Genomic DNA, 15,932 nt, shown 5'->3' with positions numbered 1-15,932 from the left:
AAAAGATATGACGCTGGAAGATGAGCCCCTCAGGTCGGAAGGCGTCCAACATGCTACTGGGGAAGAGCGGAGGACAAGTACAAGTAGCTTCAGAGCTGATGAAGCGGCTGGGCCAAAGCCGAAAGGACGTTCAGTTGCGGATATGCCTGGAAGCGAAAGGAAAGTCCAATGCTGTAAAGAGAAATATTGCATAGGAACCTGGAATGTAAGAACCACGAACCTGGGTAAGTTGGATGTGGTAAAAAATGAGATGGCAAGAATAAATATTGACATCCTGGGCATCAGTGAACTAAAATGGACGGGAATGGGCGAATTCAGTTCGGATGACTATCATATCTACTACTGTGGGCAAGAATCCCATAAAATAAATGGAGTGGCCCTCATAGTCAACAAAAGAGTGGCGAAAGCTGTACTGGGATGCAATCTCAAAAATCATAGAATGATCTCGATACGAATCCAAGGCAGACATTTTAACATTACAGAAATCCAAGTTTATGCACCAACCACTGGTGCTGAAGAAACTGAAATTGACCAATTCTATGAAGACTTACAACACCTTATAGAAATGACACCAAAGAAGGATGTTCTTCTCATCATAGGGGATTGGAATGCTAAAGTAGGGAGTCAAGAGATAAAAGGAACAACTGGCAAGTTTGGCCTTGGAGTTCAAAACGAAGCCAAGAGAACAAGCTGGTTATCACAAACACTCTTTTCCAACAACACAAGAGACGACTCTACACATGGACATCTCTAGATGGGCAGCATCGAAATCAGATCGATTATATTCTCTGCAGCCAAAGATGGAGAAGCTCTATAGTCAGCAAAAACAAGACCTGGAGCTGACTGTGGCTCAGATCATCAGCTTCTTATAGCAAAATTCAAGCTTAAACTGAAGAAAGTAGGAAAAACCATTGGGCCGGTAAGATACAATCTAAGTAAAATTCCTTATGAATACATAGTGAAAGTGAGGAACAGGTTTAAGGATTTAGATTTGCTGGACAGAGTGCCTGAAGAACTATGGATGGAGGCTCGTAACATTATACAGGAGGCAGCAACTAAAACTATCCCAATGAAAAGAAAATGCAAGAAAGCAAAGTGGCTGTCCAACAAGGCCTTACAAATAGCGGGGGAGAGAAGGCAAGCAAAATGCGAGGGAGATAGTGAAAGATACAGGAAATTGAATGCAGATTTCCAAAAAATAGCAAGGAGAGACAAGAAGGCCTTCTTAAACGAGCAATGCAAAGAAATAGAGGAAAACAATAGAATGGGAAAAACCAGAGATCTGTTCAAGAAAATTGGAGATATGAAAGGAACATTTCGTACAAAGATTACCATAATAAAAGACAAAAGTGGAAAGAACCTAACAGAAGCAGAAGACATCAAGAAGAGGTGGCAAGAATACACAGAGGAATTATACCAGAAAGATATGGATGTCTCGTACATCCCAGGTAGTGTGGTTGCTGACCTTGAGCCAGACATCCTGGAGAGTGAAGTCAAATGGGCCTTAGAAAGCACTGCAAATAACAAGGCCAGTGGAAGTGATGGTATTCCAGCTGAACTATTTAAAATTTTAAAAGATGATGCTGTTAAGGTGCTACAATCAATATGCCAGCAAGTTTGGAAAACTCAGCAGTGGCCAGAGGATTGGAGAAGATCAGTCTACATCCCAATCCCAAAGAAGGGCAGTGCCAAAGAATGCTCCAACTACCGCACAATTGCACTCATTTCACACGCTAGCAAGGTTATGCTTAAAATTCTACAAGGAAGGCTCAGGCAGTATGCGGACCGAGAACTCCCAGAAGTGCAAGCTGGATTTAGAAGAGGCAGAGGAACGAGAGACCAAATTGCAAACATGCGCTGGATTATGGAGAAAGCTAGAGAGTTCCAGAAAGACATCTACTTCTGATTCATTGACTATGCAAAAGCCTTTGACTGTGTTAACCACAGCAAACTATGGCAAGTTCTTAAAGAAATGGGAGTGCCTGATCACCTCATCTGTCTCCTGAGAAATCTCTATGTGGGACAAGAAGCTACAGTTAGAACTGGATATGGAACAACTGATTGGTTCAAAATTGGGAAAGGAGTATGACAAGGCTGTATATTGTCTCCCTGCTTATTTAACCTATATGCAGAATTCATTATGCAAAAGGCTGGGCTGGATGAATCCCAAGCCGGAATTAAGATTGCTGGAAGAAATATCAACAACCTCAGATATGCAGACGACACAACCTTGATGGCAGAAGGTGAGGAGGAATTAAAGAACCTTTTATTGAGGGTGAAAGAGGAGAGCGCAAAATATGGTCTGAAGCTCAACATCAAAAAAATGAAGATCATGGCCACTGGTCTCATCACCTCCTGGCAAATAGAAGGGGAAGAAATGGATGCAGTGAGAGATTTTACTTTCTTGGGCTCCATGATCACTGCAGATGGTGACAGCAGCCACGAAATTAAGAGACGCCTGCTTCTTGGGAGGAAAGCAATGACAAACCTAGACAGCATCTTAAAAAGTAGAGACATCACCTTCCCAACAAAGGTCCGTATAGTAAAAGCTATGGTTTTCCCAGTAGTGATGTATGGAAGTGAGAGCTGGACCATAAAGAAGGCTGATCGCCGAAGAATTGATGCTTTTGAATTCTGGTGCTGGAGGAGACTCTTGAGAGTCCCATGGACTGCAAGAAGATCAAACCTATCCATTCTTAAGGAAATCAGCCCTGAATGCTCACTGGAAGGACAGATCGTGAAGCTGAGGCTCCAATACTTTGGCCACCTCATGAGAAGAGAAGACTCCCTGGAAAAGACCCTGATGTTGGGAAAGATGGAGGGCACAAGGAGAAGGGGACGACGGAGGACGAGATGGTTGGACAGTGTTCTCGAAAGCACAAACATGAGTCTGACCAAACTGCGGGAGGTAGTGGAAGACAGGAGTGCCTGGCGTACTCTGGTCCATGGGGTCACAAAGAGTCGGACATGACTAAACGACTAAACAACAACAACAACAACAAAGGGAGGCTGAAGGGCTGGGACTGGCGAAAGATAAGGTAGATCCAGTAAGTCACTTAAGCTGATGAATTTTGAACAGATCCATCTGTTAATTCTGATCTGATCTGTTCACTTAATGTATTTATATTTAATGCATAACCCTCACAAGGCAGCTTACAGCAATTAACTGGCATACTGTATCCAGCAAAAACACCTTTGAACAGAACCAATTAACTATTAAAACTGTGATGCCTGGGCTTTTTAGTATGGGGGGGGGAAGTAAGGGAGGAAATTATTGAAATGCATGCAATTACGCGTCATGTGGAGAAAGTGGGTAGAATTTTTCCTTCCTGAGCACTTGCTAATGTTTTGCATGCCAAAGAAAAAGAAGTAAGCAGAGGAAGAAATAAATGGCTTTAGCATGCATGACTAAGGGTTAAACAGCTACCTTTATTTTAGAAAACCCCCCAAAGTCTCTTTATTATGACCAATGGAAACATCCAGGGCCGGATTTAGGTTTGATGAGGCCCTAAGCTACTGAAGGTAATGGGGCCCTTTATATATCCAGCTGTCCTTTGTCAACAACAAGTTGTCGCTGTTCTTTGTGTTGAATATATGCTATATGGTCATTTATGGACGTAATAGGTATCTAACCAGTGATATTTTAGGGAGCAGGCTAGCAGGCAGGGCCCATTACTTGCATCACAGGAGCCTACACAACACAACACAACACAACACAACACAACACAACACAAAACAAAACAAAACAAAACACTGTTGCTGTATGTAGGTTTTATTTTATTTGTTTTTATCTTATATTTTGGAAACGTACATCCTGTTCCCCCTCCCTTTAATTTTTTGGGTGGTCCCCAAGAGAGTGGGGCCCTAAGCTATAGCTTGTTTAGCTTATACATAAATCCAGTTTCAAACACCACTAAGCTTTTGTGAGTCCACCAGAAGTCTTCGCCAGCTCAGGACGTTTTGGCACCAGGGGCAAACACACAAAATGGGGCACAAAATGGCCAGGGAAGAAGGATTGGGGGGAAAGATCTAAATCGTGGAATATTGGGTCAATAAAGAGCTACATCTGGGGGGAAAAGGGAGGATCAAATCAAGCATTGTGTGTGCGTTGACAGCTCTGGCAGCTCTGTGATTTTTAAAAATTGGCAAAATGTCTGGGTTTCTGCAAACAGAACCAGGAAGCAATCGCCCCCAAAAAGCTCAACAACATTTTGGGGGATTGTGGTGGAAGGCAGTGGGGGGGGGGGCAAGCTGACTTTGTATTGCAGCTCCCATGCCTGCAACAAAAGGTCATCAATTCCTTTTATGTGTATAAGGACATGGCCATGGGGATTGTCATGAAAGCTTCTGCTTCCCAGAATTGACAACTGCACCAAGTTGGATGGCTTCGAAGGCAGTGTAGACAGCTTCATGGAGCAGAAGGCCAGTGCTTTTTTTCTAGAAAAATGTTTAGGGCTACTCTCATTTTCCTACTCATATTGAAACACTGTCCCTCAATGGGGCCAAACCTAGATTCACAAAAGGGGTATGCATATGTGGTTTAGACGTAAAGATAAAGGGGCCTCTGACCATTAGGTCCAGTTGTGACCAACTCTGGGGTTGCTGCACTCATCTCGCTTTACTGGCCGAGGGAGCCGGCCTACAGCTTCCGGGTCATGTGGCCAGCAGGACTAAGCTGCTTCTGGCGAACCAGAGAAGCACACAGAAACGCCGTTTACCTTCCTGCCAGAGCGGTACCTATTTATCTACTTGCACTTTGACGTGCTTTTGAACTGCAAGGTTGGCAGGAGAAGGGACCGAGCAACGGGAGCTCACTCAGTCACAGGGATTCAAACCACCGGCCTTCTGATAAGCAAGCCCTAGGCTCTGTGGTTTAACCCACAGCACCAGCCGCGTCCCACAGTAGCACCTTAAAGGGAACCCTGACCATTAGGTCCAGTCGTGACCGACTCTGGGATTGCAGCGCTCATCTCGCTTTCCTGGCCGAGGGAGCCGGCGTACAGCTTCCAGGTCATGTGGCCAGCAGGACTAAGCCACTTTTAGCGAACCAGAGCAGTGCACAGAAACGCCATTGACCTTCCCGCCGGAGCGATACCTATTTATCTACTTGCACTTTGGTGTGCTTTCGAAATGTCAGGTGCCTTGGACTCAATACATCTTGAGACTTTATAGGTGCCTCCTGTAATGCCCAGATGGCAATTCAAATGATGGAGCACCAACATGGCATATTCTTGGGCATCTTGCTGCTATCAGGAGGTAGGGCATTGTACCCGTACAAGCTGGAACTGTAGGAATTACACTGGTGGTGAGGGCAGATATATTCTGAAAGCATTTTGAGTGAGCGGGACCCAATATGTCACCATCTGGACATGCACAGAGCGTTTCAGAGACCAAATCAGTACTGCAAACTCAGCTTATCATCATAGAAGCCATAATCCCTTCAGCTGACTTCGTTTCTGCAAAAAATAGGAATTGGGTCGGCTGAATGCGAAGCCAGCTGGTTCCAGCTTCCTCATGCCAACTCCATTTGGAATCTTAAAGGTAAAGAGACCCCTGACCATTAGGTCCAGTCGTGACCGACTCTGGGGTTGCAGCACTCATCTCGCTCTATAGGCGGAGGGAGCCAGCATACAGCATCCGGGTCATGTGGCCAGCAGGACCAAGCCACTTCTGGTGAACCAGAGCAGCGCATGGAAACGCCGTTTACCTTCCCACTGGAGCGGTACCTATTTATCTACTTGCACTTTGGCGTGCTTTCAAACTGCTAGGTTGGCAGGAGCAGGGACCGAGCAACGGGAGCTCACCCTGTCACGGGGATTCGAACTGCCGACCTTCTAACCATCTGATTGGCAAGCCCTAGGCTCTGTGATTTAACCCACAGCACCCCCCGCGCCCCACCAAATTGCACCCCCACCATTATCAGCTGGAAAGAACTGTTGAAGGCTAGGCTAGCCTGGTGCATTGCATTTCTACCCGTTTTCCACCAGGTGTCACCCTCATCAGTTTTCAAACTGGGTCTCCTGGACTTCCGAAAAGGCGGCTTTTGCACATGGAATGGTGTGCAAAAGAGAATGGAGAATGTGGAGATGTGTGTTAAATGAAGCAAAGGAAGACTCTCAAGTGATTTTAAAGTACTTTAAAAAGGAAGGTGTGATTTCATCCTTTGCAACAAGACTGAGCCAAGTCTCGCAGGGAAGTCAGCATGGCTAGTGAATTGGACCAGGACCTGGGTTCAAATCCCCACTCGGCCGTGAAGCTCACTGGGTGAGCTTGGTCCAGTCTCTTCCTCTCAGCCAGACCTACCTCACAGGGGTGTTGCTGTAGGGATTAGATGAGGGCAGGGAGAACGATGTCTGCCACTTTGAGCTCCTTGAAGAAAAAAGTGAGATACGAATGCAAATAAATAAATAAATGGATAAATAATAAAGAAGTTCTGCCCTCCCCTTGGGCTGCGAGGCAGAGAGAGAAGGTTGTCCTCAACCAAAACTGTTCCTTTCTGCTGAAGGGGAGACAAGAATGGATGGATAGAGGACAAATTCATGGAGCAGAGAGGGCTGGGATGGCCCCTAGCCAGAATGGCTCTACTGTGTCTCTCTAACTCTCTCTACGTGGGGCTGCCCTTGAGACTGACCCAGAAACTCCAGCGGGTGTAGAATGCCGCAGCGAGACTCCTTACGGGGTCCTCACCGCAGGATCACATTCACCCGGTGCTATGCCAGCTGCACTGGCTCCCGGTGGAGTACAGGATCAGGTTTAAGGTGCTGGTTTTACCCTTCAAAGCCCTATACAGCCTAGGACCCTCGTACCTATAGGACCATCTCTCCTGGTATGTCCCACAGAGGACCTTACGGTCTTCAAACAAAAACATCTTGGAGGTCCCAGGCCACAGGGAGGTTAGGTTGGCCTCAACCAGAGCCAGGGCTTTTTCGGCAGTGGCCCCGATCTGGAGGAACGCTCTGTCACAAGCGACTAGGGCCCTGCAGGACTTGACATCTTTCCGCTGGGCCTGCAAGACGGAGCTGTTCCACCAGGCCTTTGGTCAGGGCACAGTCTGACCCCCTCCTTTGGCAATCCTCACAGAACTCTAGCCCAGTGGTTGCCATTAATTTGAATTGATTTCAAAATGGATTGATTTTAGAATGTTGTGTTACTTTTATTGTTGTTAGCCATTCTGAGCCCAGCTTTGGCTGGGGAGGGTGGGATATAAATAAATAATAATAATAATAATAATAATAATTATTATTATTATTATTATTATTATTATTATTATTATTATTATTACAGTTGGAGGCAGCAATGCTGGGAAACCCCAAGAGGGGAGAGGGCTCTTGGGCTCAGATCCTGCTTGTTAGTATTCCCCCAGCCTCCTGATCGGTCAGTGTGAGGAGAGGATGCTGGACTCGATGGGCCTTTGTCCTGATCCAGCAGTCCCTTCTTATTTTCTCATGTTCCTCACTCATGTCCCAGAGAAAGTTAGAGAAGAAGCTGGGGTGCTGGAAACTGTGTTGCTGGTGACATTATTTATTAGACAGCACAGTGTTAATAGCACAGACAGCTGCAGTGAGATGACTCTGGCGGGGAAGGTGTTGACTGTGTAGCGCTGATGTTGACTTTTTATGGCAAGAAGGCGAAGAGGACACTGGTTTTGACCCAGATGCCATTGGCTGAGGAGTAAAAGTACGGGTTTGGCAAGCTGGCACCTCATGGGATTATCTAAAGGTTTGCTGTCAAGGCAGATGGCATGAGCCAGTCTGTTCTCCATGCACATGATAATAATAATTTATTATTTATACCCCACCCATCTGGCTGAGTTTCCCCAGCCACTCTGGGTGGCTTCCAACAGAACACTAAAATACAGTAACCTATTAAACATTAAAAGCTTCCCTAAACAGGGCTGCCTTCAGATGTCTTTTAAAATTTGGTAGTTATTTTTCTCTTTGACATCCGGTGGAAGGGCGTTCCACAGAGCGGGGCCACCACCGAGAAGGCCCTCTGCCTGGTTCCCTGTAACTTGGCTTCTCATAGCGAGGGAACCACCAGAAGGCCCTTGGAGCTGGACCTCAGTGTCCGGGTAGAATGATGGGGGTGGAGACGCTCCTTCAGGTATACTGGACCGAGGCCGTTTAGGGCTTTAAAGGTCAGCACCAACACTTTGAATTGTGCTCGGAAATGTACTGGGAGCCAGTGTAGGTCTTTCAAGACATGGTCCTTATAGAAAGCTGCCTCATGTTGAGTCAGACCATTGGTTGATTTTGCTCAGTACTGTTTACACTGACTGGCAACAGCTGTCCAGGGTTTCAGGCAAGAGCATCTCCCAAGGCTGCCTAGAGGAGCCAGGAATTGCTCCTGAGACCTGCTTCCAACACAGACACTCTCCCACTGAGCTGTGGCCCCTTCCAATCTCTGCCCAACTTGGAGGTCAGCAGAAGAGGATCTCCTGCTCAGAATAGCTTGCGCAGGAGGGGAAAAAAGGCTTACAGTGGAAGGCTGGACCCCCTCCTTCATTTTTTGCCCAGCCCACTCAAACAGCAAAAATGAAATCTGATGATTCCGACAAAAGAAGAATGGCAGATGAAATTAATGGACTATGCAGAACTGGACAAAATGACAGGAAGGATTCGAAACCAGTGGGACCAGAGATTTACAGAAGATTGGAAGTAGTATATGAATTATTTGAAGAGCAACTGCAATCAACAAATTACGCTAGTAGGACTACAAGAAGTTTTGTAAGGAGAAATATACAAAGTGTTAAGGTAAAGGTTAAAGGGACCCCTGACCATTAGGTCCAGTCATGACCGACTCTGGGGTTGCGGCGCTCATCTCGCTTTATTGGCCAAGGGAGCCGGCGTACAGCTTCCGGGTCATGTGGCCAGTGTGACTAAGCCACTTTTGGCGAACCAGAGCAGCGCACGGAAACGCCGTTTACCTTCCCGCTGGAGCGGTACCTATTTATCTACTTGCACTTTTGTGCTTTCGAACTGCTAGGTTGGCAGGAGCAGGGACCGAGCAACGGGAGCTCACCCTGTCACGGGGATTCGAACCGCCGACCTTCTGATCGGCAAGTCCTAGGCTCTGTGGTTTAACCCACAGTGCCACCCGCGTCCCATACGAAGTGTTACAAAGTAGAAAAAGATAGAGATATTGGTTATGAGTTTGAAATGTAATAGGGAAAATAAGAAATGCATACTAAGAGATTAGACAGGAAAATTTTCAGACAGGACTGATGGAAGTCAAAAAAATTGAAGATGTAAAAATATGTTTAATCACTGTTGAAAATGCTATGTTAAAAAAGTAATAAAAATTTGTATATATATATTAAAAAAATGAAATCTGATGAAGTTCAAAATCCAAGACCGATTCTGAAATTTTAAATGAATGAAAAAGTTAATGGTGGTTTGGTGAAAAATGGGGTGCCTGAAATGATGAGGCTGTGGGTCCCTCTTTAGCTATGGTTCCTTCAGTGCAGGGGGCTGGACTAGATGACCCTCAGAGTCCCTTCCAACTCTACAATTCTATGATTCCAACTCAGTGTCCAGAGCAACAGCCTTTAGATGATCACACTTTCTGCCTCGTCCTCCACAACTGGCATGGTCTTCTGGTTGCTGTGACTCCCACTAGATCTCTTCCCACCGCTCATAAGGTGCTTGTACAGCTCTGCTCAGAGGGTTCTTCCTGTGGAGGAATGTCGGTCTTTGCTCGCAGCTTCCTGTAGGAGAGGCAGAACCGGCCGGCCGGAGGCGTTCCAGGGTTCTGCTCACTCAGCTGTGGAAAGAGCAAGTGACCAAGTCAGATATATGGAACCTCAGCAATCCAAAAAGGCTCCTGAGCTTGATTCCCAGCTCCCAATGTGACCCAGTAGCCTAAGTGAGGAACTGAAGGTGACATGGGTTAGGAAACACCTTCTGCCCCACAGGGATTCCTGAAGACTAGAGAAGAGTCTTCCCTCATCAACCTCGGCTTGCAGCACCCCATCCCATTACTTACACTTGCCCACGATCAATCAGTCGTTCCCACCAGTGACTCACCTCCACATGACTTCAAGAAAGGAAACTTGCGCCATGTGCAGCCCTGACATTGCAGAGCAACTGATCCCATTCTAAGGCAAAAGTAATCGCCTGTTCCGAGTTTGTGTCCCTACCCAATCCTAGTGCTAGGGGCTTTGATGGAGTCAAGGCAATAGCTTTGAAGAGAGTTGAAACTCTCTGGAAGTTGTGCAGAGGAGGGTGGCCAAGATGATAAAGGGCTTTGGAAACAAAGCCATATGAGGAACAGTTGAGGGAATTGGGTAGGTTTAGACTGAGAAGAGAAGACTGAGAGGTGATATGAAAGCCAAGTATCTGAAGGGCTGTCACATGGAAGAGGGAGCAAGCTTGTTTTCTGCTTCTCCAGAGAGCAGGACCTGAATTGATGGATTCAAATGACAAGGAAGAAGAGTTCTACTAAACATGAGGGAGAATTTGCTGACAGTAAGAACTGCTTGACTGTGGAATGGACTCCCTTAGAAGGTGGTGGAGTCTCCTTCACTGGAGCTTTCGGAACAGAGGCTTAATGGCTACCCGCCAGGGATTCTTTAGCTGTGGTTCCTGCATTGCAGGGGGTTGGACAAGATCACGCTTGGAGACCACTTCTATCTCTACAATTGTGGGATGTGAAAGCTCTTCTTGGTGTTTAGTTGTGTGGGATGTGAAACACAAGAGCAGTCAAGTACAACATTCCTAGAGTGAACATGTTTACACATGGGGAGGAACGTTTGTCCAGCCAGCAGGTCAACTTCCTGTTTCCTTCTGGGCTGGGACAGACTTCCTCTGCATGTGACTAGAGGTGGGTGTGGCCTCACCTGTGCAGGTAACGACAAAAGCACAGGGCAGGGCAGCCATCTCTCTCTCTGTGACTACATGCATCGAAGAAGCAACATCTGCTTAGCCAAAGATGTTCTCTTGGCCTCCAGCCAAGAGAAGACAAAGGGACTGTCTCCTTATGAGATAGTTTCCAAGTGTATGTTACTTTTCTAAGCTAAGTCTGCCTTCTGGGATCCGATTGTGAACAGAATGTGAGTAAACTCTTTTTATACTTTTATAGAAGACTGTGTCGTGTCTTATCTTTTATGAGGAAATAAGGGGGAAATACCAGAACAGTTATTATAGAGGCTTTAGCGAGCCTGAGCAAACGCATCCGCTGTGAGTTTAAAAGGGGAAATGTTACTCTGCTAAATTGTGAACTTGTTAACACAAGTTGGAAAGGCTATAATCAAACAATATATCCTCTCCTGCATCCCTGAATATGCCCACAACAATCCAATGATTTTATGAACCTGGACAGTCTCGTCTCTGTTTTCTGCCCCTGCTGCTGCTTCCGCCTTCTTGTTGTTCTGCTGCTTCCACCTTTTGCACTCTTCATTGATCCTGGAAAATATAACACAAGAGGTTGGAGGGGCTGTCTCTTTGGGTGTGGCTGCGCTGCAAACTTGGGAATCTGAGAAGAGCCTGGTTGCTGGATCAACCCTGCATTCTGAGGCCAACCCGATTCCCGCAGGAGGAATCCCACATGCAGGAGCTGAACGCAACAGTGGCAACTCTCCCCACTTTCGATTTCTCCTGGCAGCTGGTAGCAAGAAGCATTCCTGCCTCGGACAGAGGAGGGAGAACGTGGCTGCCAACAGCCTTCTCCTCTGCAAGTTTCTCTCTACTCCTCTTTAGAAGCCATCCAAGTGGGTGGCTATCGCTACTTATGTTGGTTTAATACAGGTGGAAACAGAAGGAGAGGACCTCCTGATCTGGGATAGCTCATTTGGCAGAGCACGGGACATGGCTTCAAGCCCCATGCGGGCAAAAGATTCTTGCATTCCAGGGGGTTGGACTAGATGACCCTCGTGGTCCCTTCCAACTGTACAGTTCTATTATTCTAGTACAGTTTTGGCCAACCTGATGCCCTTCAGATATTTTGGGAGTGCAACTCCTATCAGCCCCAGCCAGCGGGCGTAGTATTTATCTAGTCAACCTCAGTCAACCAGAAACCTTCCCAAATGGGAAGCAACCAACACAATATGATGGCAACAGCCCTCTTTCACTCTTGTTCCCCAGCCAGTAGTAGCAAATTCAGGAGGCAGAATGCCATCATGGTAACCAGCAGTGATTGTTAGCTTTATCTTCTAATCCTTGTAAAAGTTGCAGACCCTCCAAGTGTCCCTATTTTCCAGGGACACTGCCAGATTTACAGAAGCCGCCCCAGTTTCTGATTTGATCCTAGGATGTCCCGCTTTTCCTTAGCATGTCCATATTTTCAACAGTGAAATGTTGGAGGGTATGGAGTTATGCGACCCTCGAGCCAAGGAGATAAATAACTATACAACCTTTAGAAGACATCTGAAGGCAGCCCTGTATAGGGAAGTGGTTTAATGTTTTATTATGTTTTTATATATGTTGGAAGTTGGGGTTGTTGGGGCAACCTAGTTGGATGGGCAAGGGTATAAGTAATAAATTTATTATTATGGAAAAGGTAAAGGTAAAGGGACCCCTGACCATTAGGTCCAGTCGCAAACGACTCTGGGGTTGCGGCGCTCATCTCACTTTACTGGCCCAGGGAGCTGGCGTTTGTCCGCAGACAGCTTCCGGGTCATGTGGCCAGCATGACTAAGCCGCTTTTGGCGAACCAGAGCAGTGCACAGAAACATCGTTTACCTTCCTGCCGGAGCAGTACCCATTTATCTACTTGCACTTTTGTGTGCTTTCGAACTGCTAGGTTGGCAGGAGCAGGGACCGAGCAACAGGAGCTCACCCCGTCGTGGGGATTCGAACCGCGACCTTTTGATCGGCAAGCCCTAGGCTCTGTGGTTTAGACCACAGCGCCACCTGTGTCCTAAATTATGGAATAGGACGTCCCTATTTTCATTGGAGAAATGTTGGAGGGCAGGAAGTTGGTGGCCATCACTACAACTTGTGGCAGCAAATCCCATGGGCTCCCCCCCCCCAAAGGTCCTAGAAATAATAAGAACATAGGAATAGCCCTGCTAGACCAGGCCAGTGGTCTATCAAGTCCAGCATTCTGCTATCTCAGAGGCCAACCAGATGACAGCCTTCCTCTTCCCGAATCCATTGGGTTAATGATCGATGGAAGCGAACACCAGCCAGCCTTACCGGGTCCAATATGTTTGCATCCCAAGAGCCAAGCCACAAAGGAGAGCTGCACAAGTCAAGGCAAAGAATACCCCAGCCAGGATCTTGAATAAGTGGAGGTCAGAAAGCGCTGCAGGCAAACAGGGGTTGGGGTGGGTGGGTGAGAAAACAGCTCAGAAGAGGACACTGAGAACCACCCATGGTGGGAGGCTTATCAATAAACATATTTCTAGCCTAAGATGTAAAAGCAGTGAAAAGAAGGGCAGAAAAAGGATATTGTTTGGAGAACCTGCTTCCTCAAACCTTGTTAGGAGTGTGTCAAGAAGGCTTGTTCAGGAAAAAGCCCAGTCTTGAGCTAGCCTGATATTTTTGTTTATTAAATTTATATATCACTCTTCAACCCAAGGTCACAGGGCGGTTTACAACCTAAAACAACTGAAAGGAGGAGCCCTGTCCTTCTCACTGAATCAGGCATCCAGCACTGATAACGCAGGCTGAGAATGTGGGTTAATTTCTGGGCATGTGTAAAGTTGGGAATGCCTCTACATAAACCTGTGTGATTTACAGGATGGAGGACTCCACTTTTGTGGGTTCTCCACCGGCCGCTGTTGTTCTGACCAAGCAAAACTCTCTCTAGCATCACAGTGGTGTGTTGATTGAAGAAGTCCACCGCAAGCCACTTTACAGTGGAATGGATTCCTTCAGGAGGTTGTGGACTCTCCTCCATTGGAGGTTTTTAAGCAGAAGTTGGATGGCCATCATTAGCTGAGGTCCAAGGCAGGGGATTGGACTAGATGGCTCTTGGGGTCCCTTCCAACTCTATGATTCTAAGATGTAGGACCTGTTGGATTAGGGATTATGAGCAGAGGTCCAGCTGATGGGTGGGTGGTGACTTCAGCCCTGCTTTCTGCAGGAATCAGCTGCAGAACTGAGTTCCCCCCGTTTGTCAGCTGATGGGCAGTGACTTCATGTCTCCTGTCTGGAAGGATCAATTGTGCATTCGAGTTCCCTAAGAGAAACTCAGTCACACAGCTGATCCAGCCTTATCTCTACGTGCTGCACATCTGACGTCACTTACGATATCTGTGTTAGAATTCCTGCTCCGTGATTGCAGTCATGGGATTGCTGCCTTTCACATGACCATGTATGTTTTGACTCCACAGAGTGGGAAGTGACGGAGACAGGATGTTTGTGTTCCTGTGTTCCGTCAAGTGGGACTATTGTCCTTTGTTCTTTTTCTCTTTGCTGTCTGATGCTACAGAGAGAGGGAGCCAAGTTGCAGTGCTCCGTGTGTGTTTATATGTAAATGAAAGTAGATTAGCCAAAATGTTGAATTTTTCACCTGAAATGCGCAAATTCTGCGGATCCCTAAGTGTGCCGATGTCTGTTGGCATCGGTCACTGTGATGTTCGGGCTGAAGAAAGCTTTTGAAACTCCCGAACGAAAGACCAGGAGGGGGAGAATATGCCAGTCGGGCATGTGTCTCTGCCAGGGTCCTACTCGAGTGTAGGCTGAGCTCCTGGCAGCCTGGTGTGGGGCAGGTGGGTGTGGTTTGGGGGAAAACAGCCTTGCGGATCAGATTTAGCCCATGGGATGGTGGTGGCCGTCCCATAGTGTACTGGTTTTTAGAAAACGCATGGGCTCCCCACTCCTCTGAAAACCCTACTCCTTTCTCCATTTCTGTCCCCCCCCATGAGTTCTGCTCACTCTCTGCGCTGAAGTCAATGGCGCTGGCGGTCTTTCCAAACGGGTTGCCAGCCTGGCAGACATAACGCCCCGAATCCTCTGGCGTGACGTCTCGGATCTCCACCCTCAGGCTGTTGTAGGAGGGGAACATGGCGAAGCGCAGGCCGGCTGCGGCATGGGAGCGGTTGGTGTCAGCCAGGAGCCGATCTCCTTTGTACAAGGCCAGCAGGGAGCGGGGATGGCTGTCCACCTTGCAGTCGATGATGCCCACCTTCCCGTTTTGGTTGTCCAGGTAGGCGCTGATGGCAGGGGGGCTGGGTGCATCTGAATGGGTAAGAGCATAAGAAATAAAGATAGTCCATCTAATCCGGAGGTGTCAAGGACCGGCTGGATGGAGAGGAGTGCTGGGAGGTCCCAGCTGGGCGAACCCCCTAGGGCAGAGGTTTTCAGCCTTTTGGAGTCCATGGCTCTCTTGACCAAATACAGGGGTACCTTGGTTCTCAAACTTAATCCATTCCAGAAGACTGTTCCAAAACAAAAGCCTTCCCAAACCAAGGCACACTTTCCTAGAGAAAGTAATGCAAAATGGATTAATCTGTTCCAGACTTTTAAAAACATCCTCCAAAAACAGGTATCTGAAGAAGTGTGCATGCACATGAAAGCTCATACCAAGAACAAACTTAGTTGGTCTCTAAGGTGCTACTGGATATTTAAAAAAAAAAATAATTATATGAATTTTACTCTCTCACAAGACCATTGATCCATAAAATGAAAGCAATAAACAATGTACTGCAGTCACACAATTGATTGATCAATCAGTAGCTGAACTGGGTTCCACACAGTCACAAAAACAAAAAAAAAGCCGCAAAAATGCAAAATAAGTACCAAAAACAGACAGACCTCAGCGCAACACTCAAAATGGAAGTGTGGCAATCAAATCGGAAGCGTTAAAACTCAAAACGGAGCACGTTTGGCTTCTGAAAAAAAGTTTGCAAACTGGAACACTTACTTAAATTGAAACAAATTCCTGTTTTGATTTATTCTTTATTTTTCCTGATAGACCATCTAATTCTGCATATTCTGTCAGCTTTTCAATCCAATCGTGTATAGAGGGAATTTCATTACTCTTCCATT

General features: G+C 46.8%; 1 protein-coding gene across 1 annotated transcript in view; it reads right to left on the bottom strand.

The window, feature by feature from the left end:
• Window positions 1-9,239: 9,239 nt before the first annotated feature.
• SIGLEC1 (sialic acid binding Ig like lectin 1) overlaps window positions 9,240-15,932 on the bottom strand; it is a 45,191-nt gene continuing 38,498 nt past the window's right edge. Inside the window, exons 19-22 of the mRNA XM_083757045.1 lie at window positions 14,820-15,122; window positions 13,134-13,242; window positions 11,312-11,402; window positions 9,240-9,762 (exon numbers count right to left, since the gene is read on the bottom strand). Coding sequence (XP_083613171.1) covers window positions 9,634-9,762; window positions 11,312-11,402; window positions 13,134-13,242; window positions 14,820-15,122 — 632 coding nt within the window. The 3' untranslated portion in view covers window positions 9,240-9,633. The remainder of the gene's footprint in view (window positions 9,763-11,311; window positions 11,403-13,133; window positions 13,243-14,819; window positions 15,123-15,932) is intronic.

Source organism: Podarcis gaigeae (assembly GCF_964106915.1).
Source record: "Podarcis gaigeae genome assembly, chromosome: 9".
Lineage (NCBI taxonomy): Eukaryota > Metazoa > Chordata > Lepidosauria > Squamata > Lacertidae > Podarcis > Podarcis gaigeae.
Note: the sequence above shows the minus strand (reverse complement) of the source record. Positions and strands in the feature narration are given on the sequence as shown.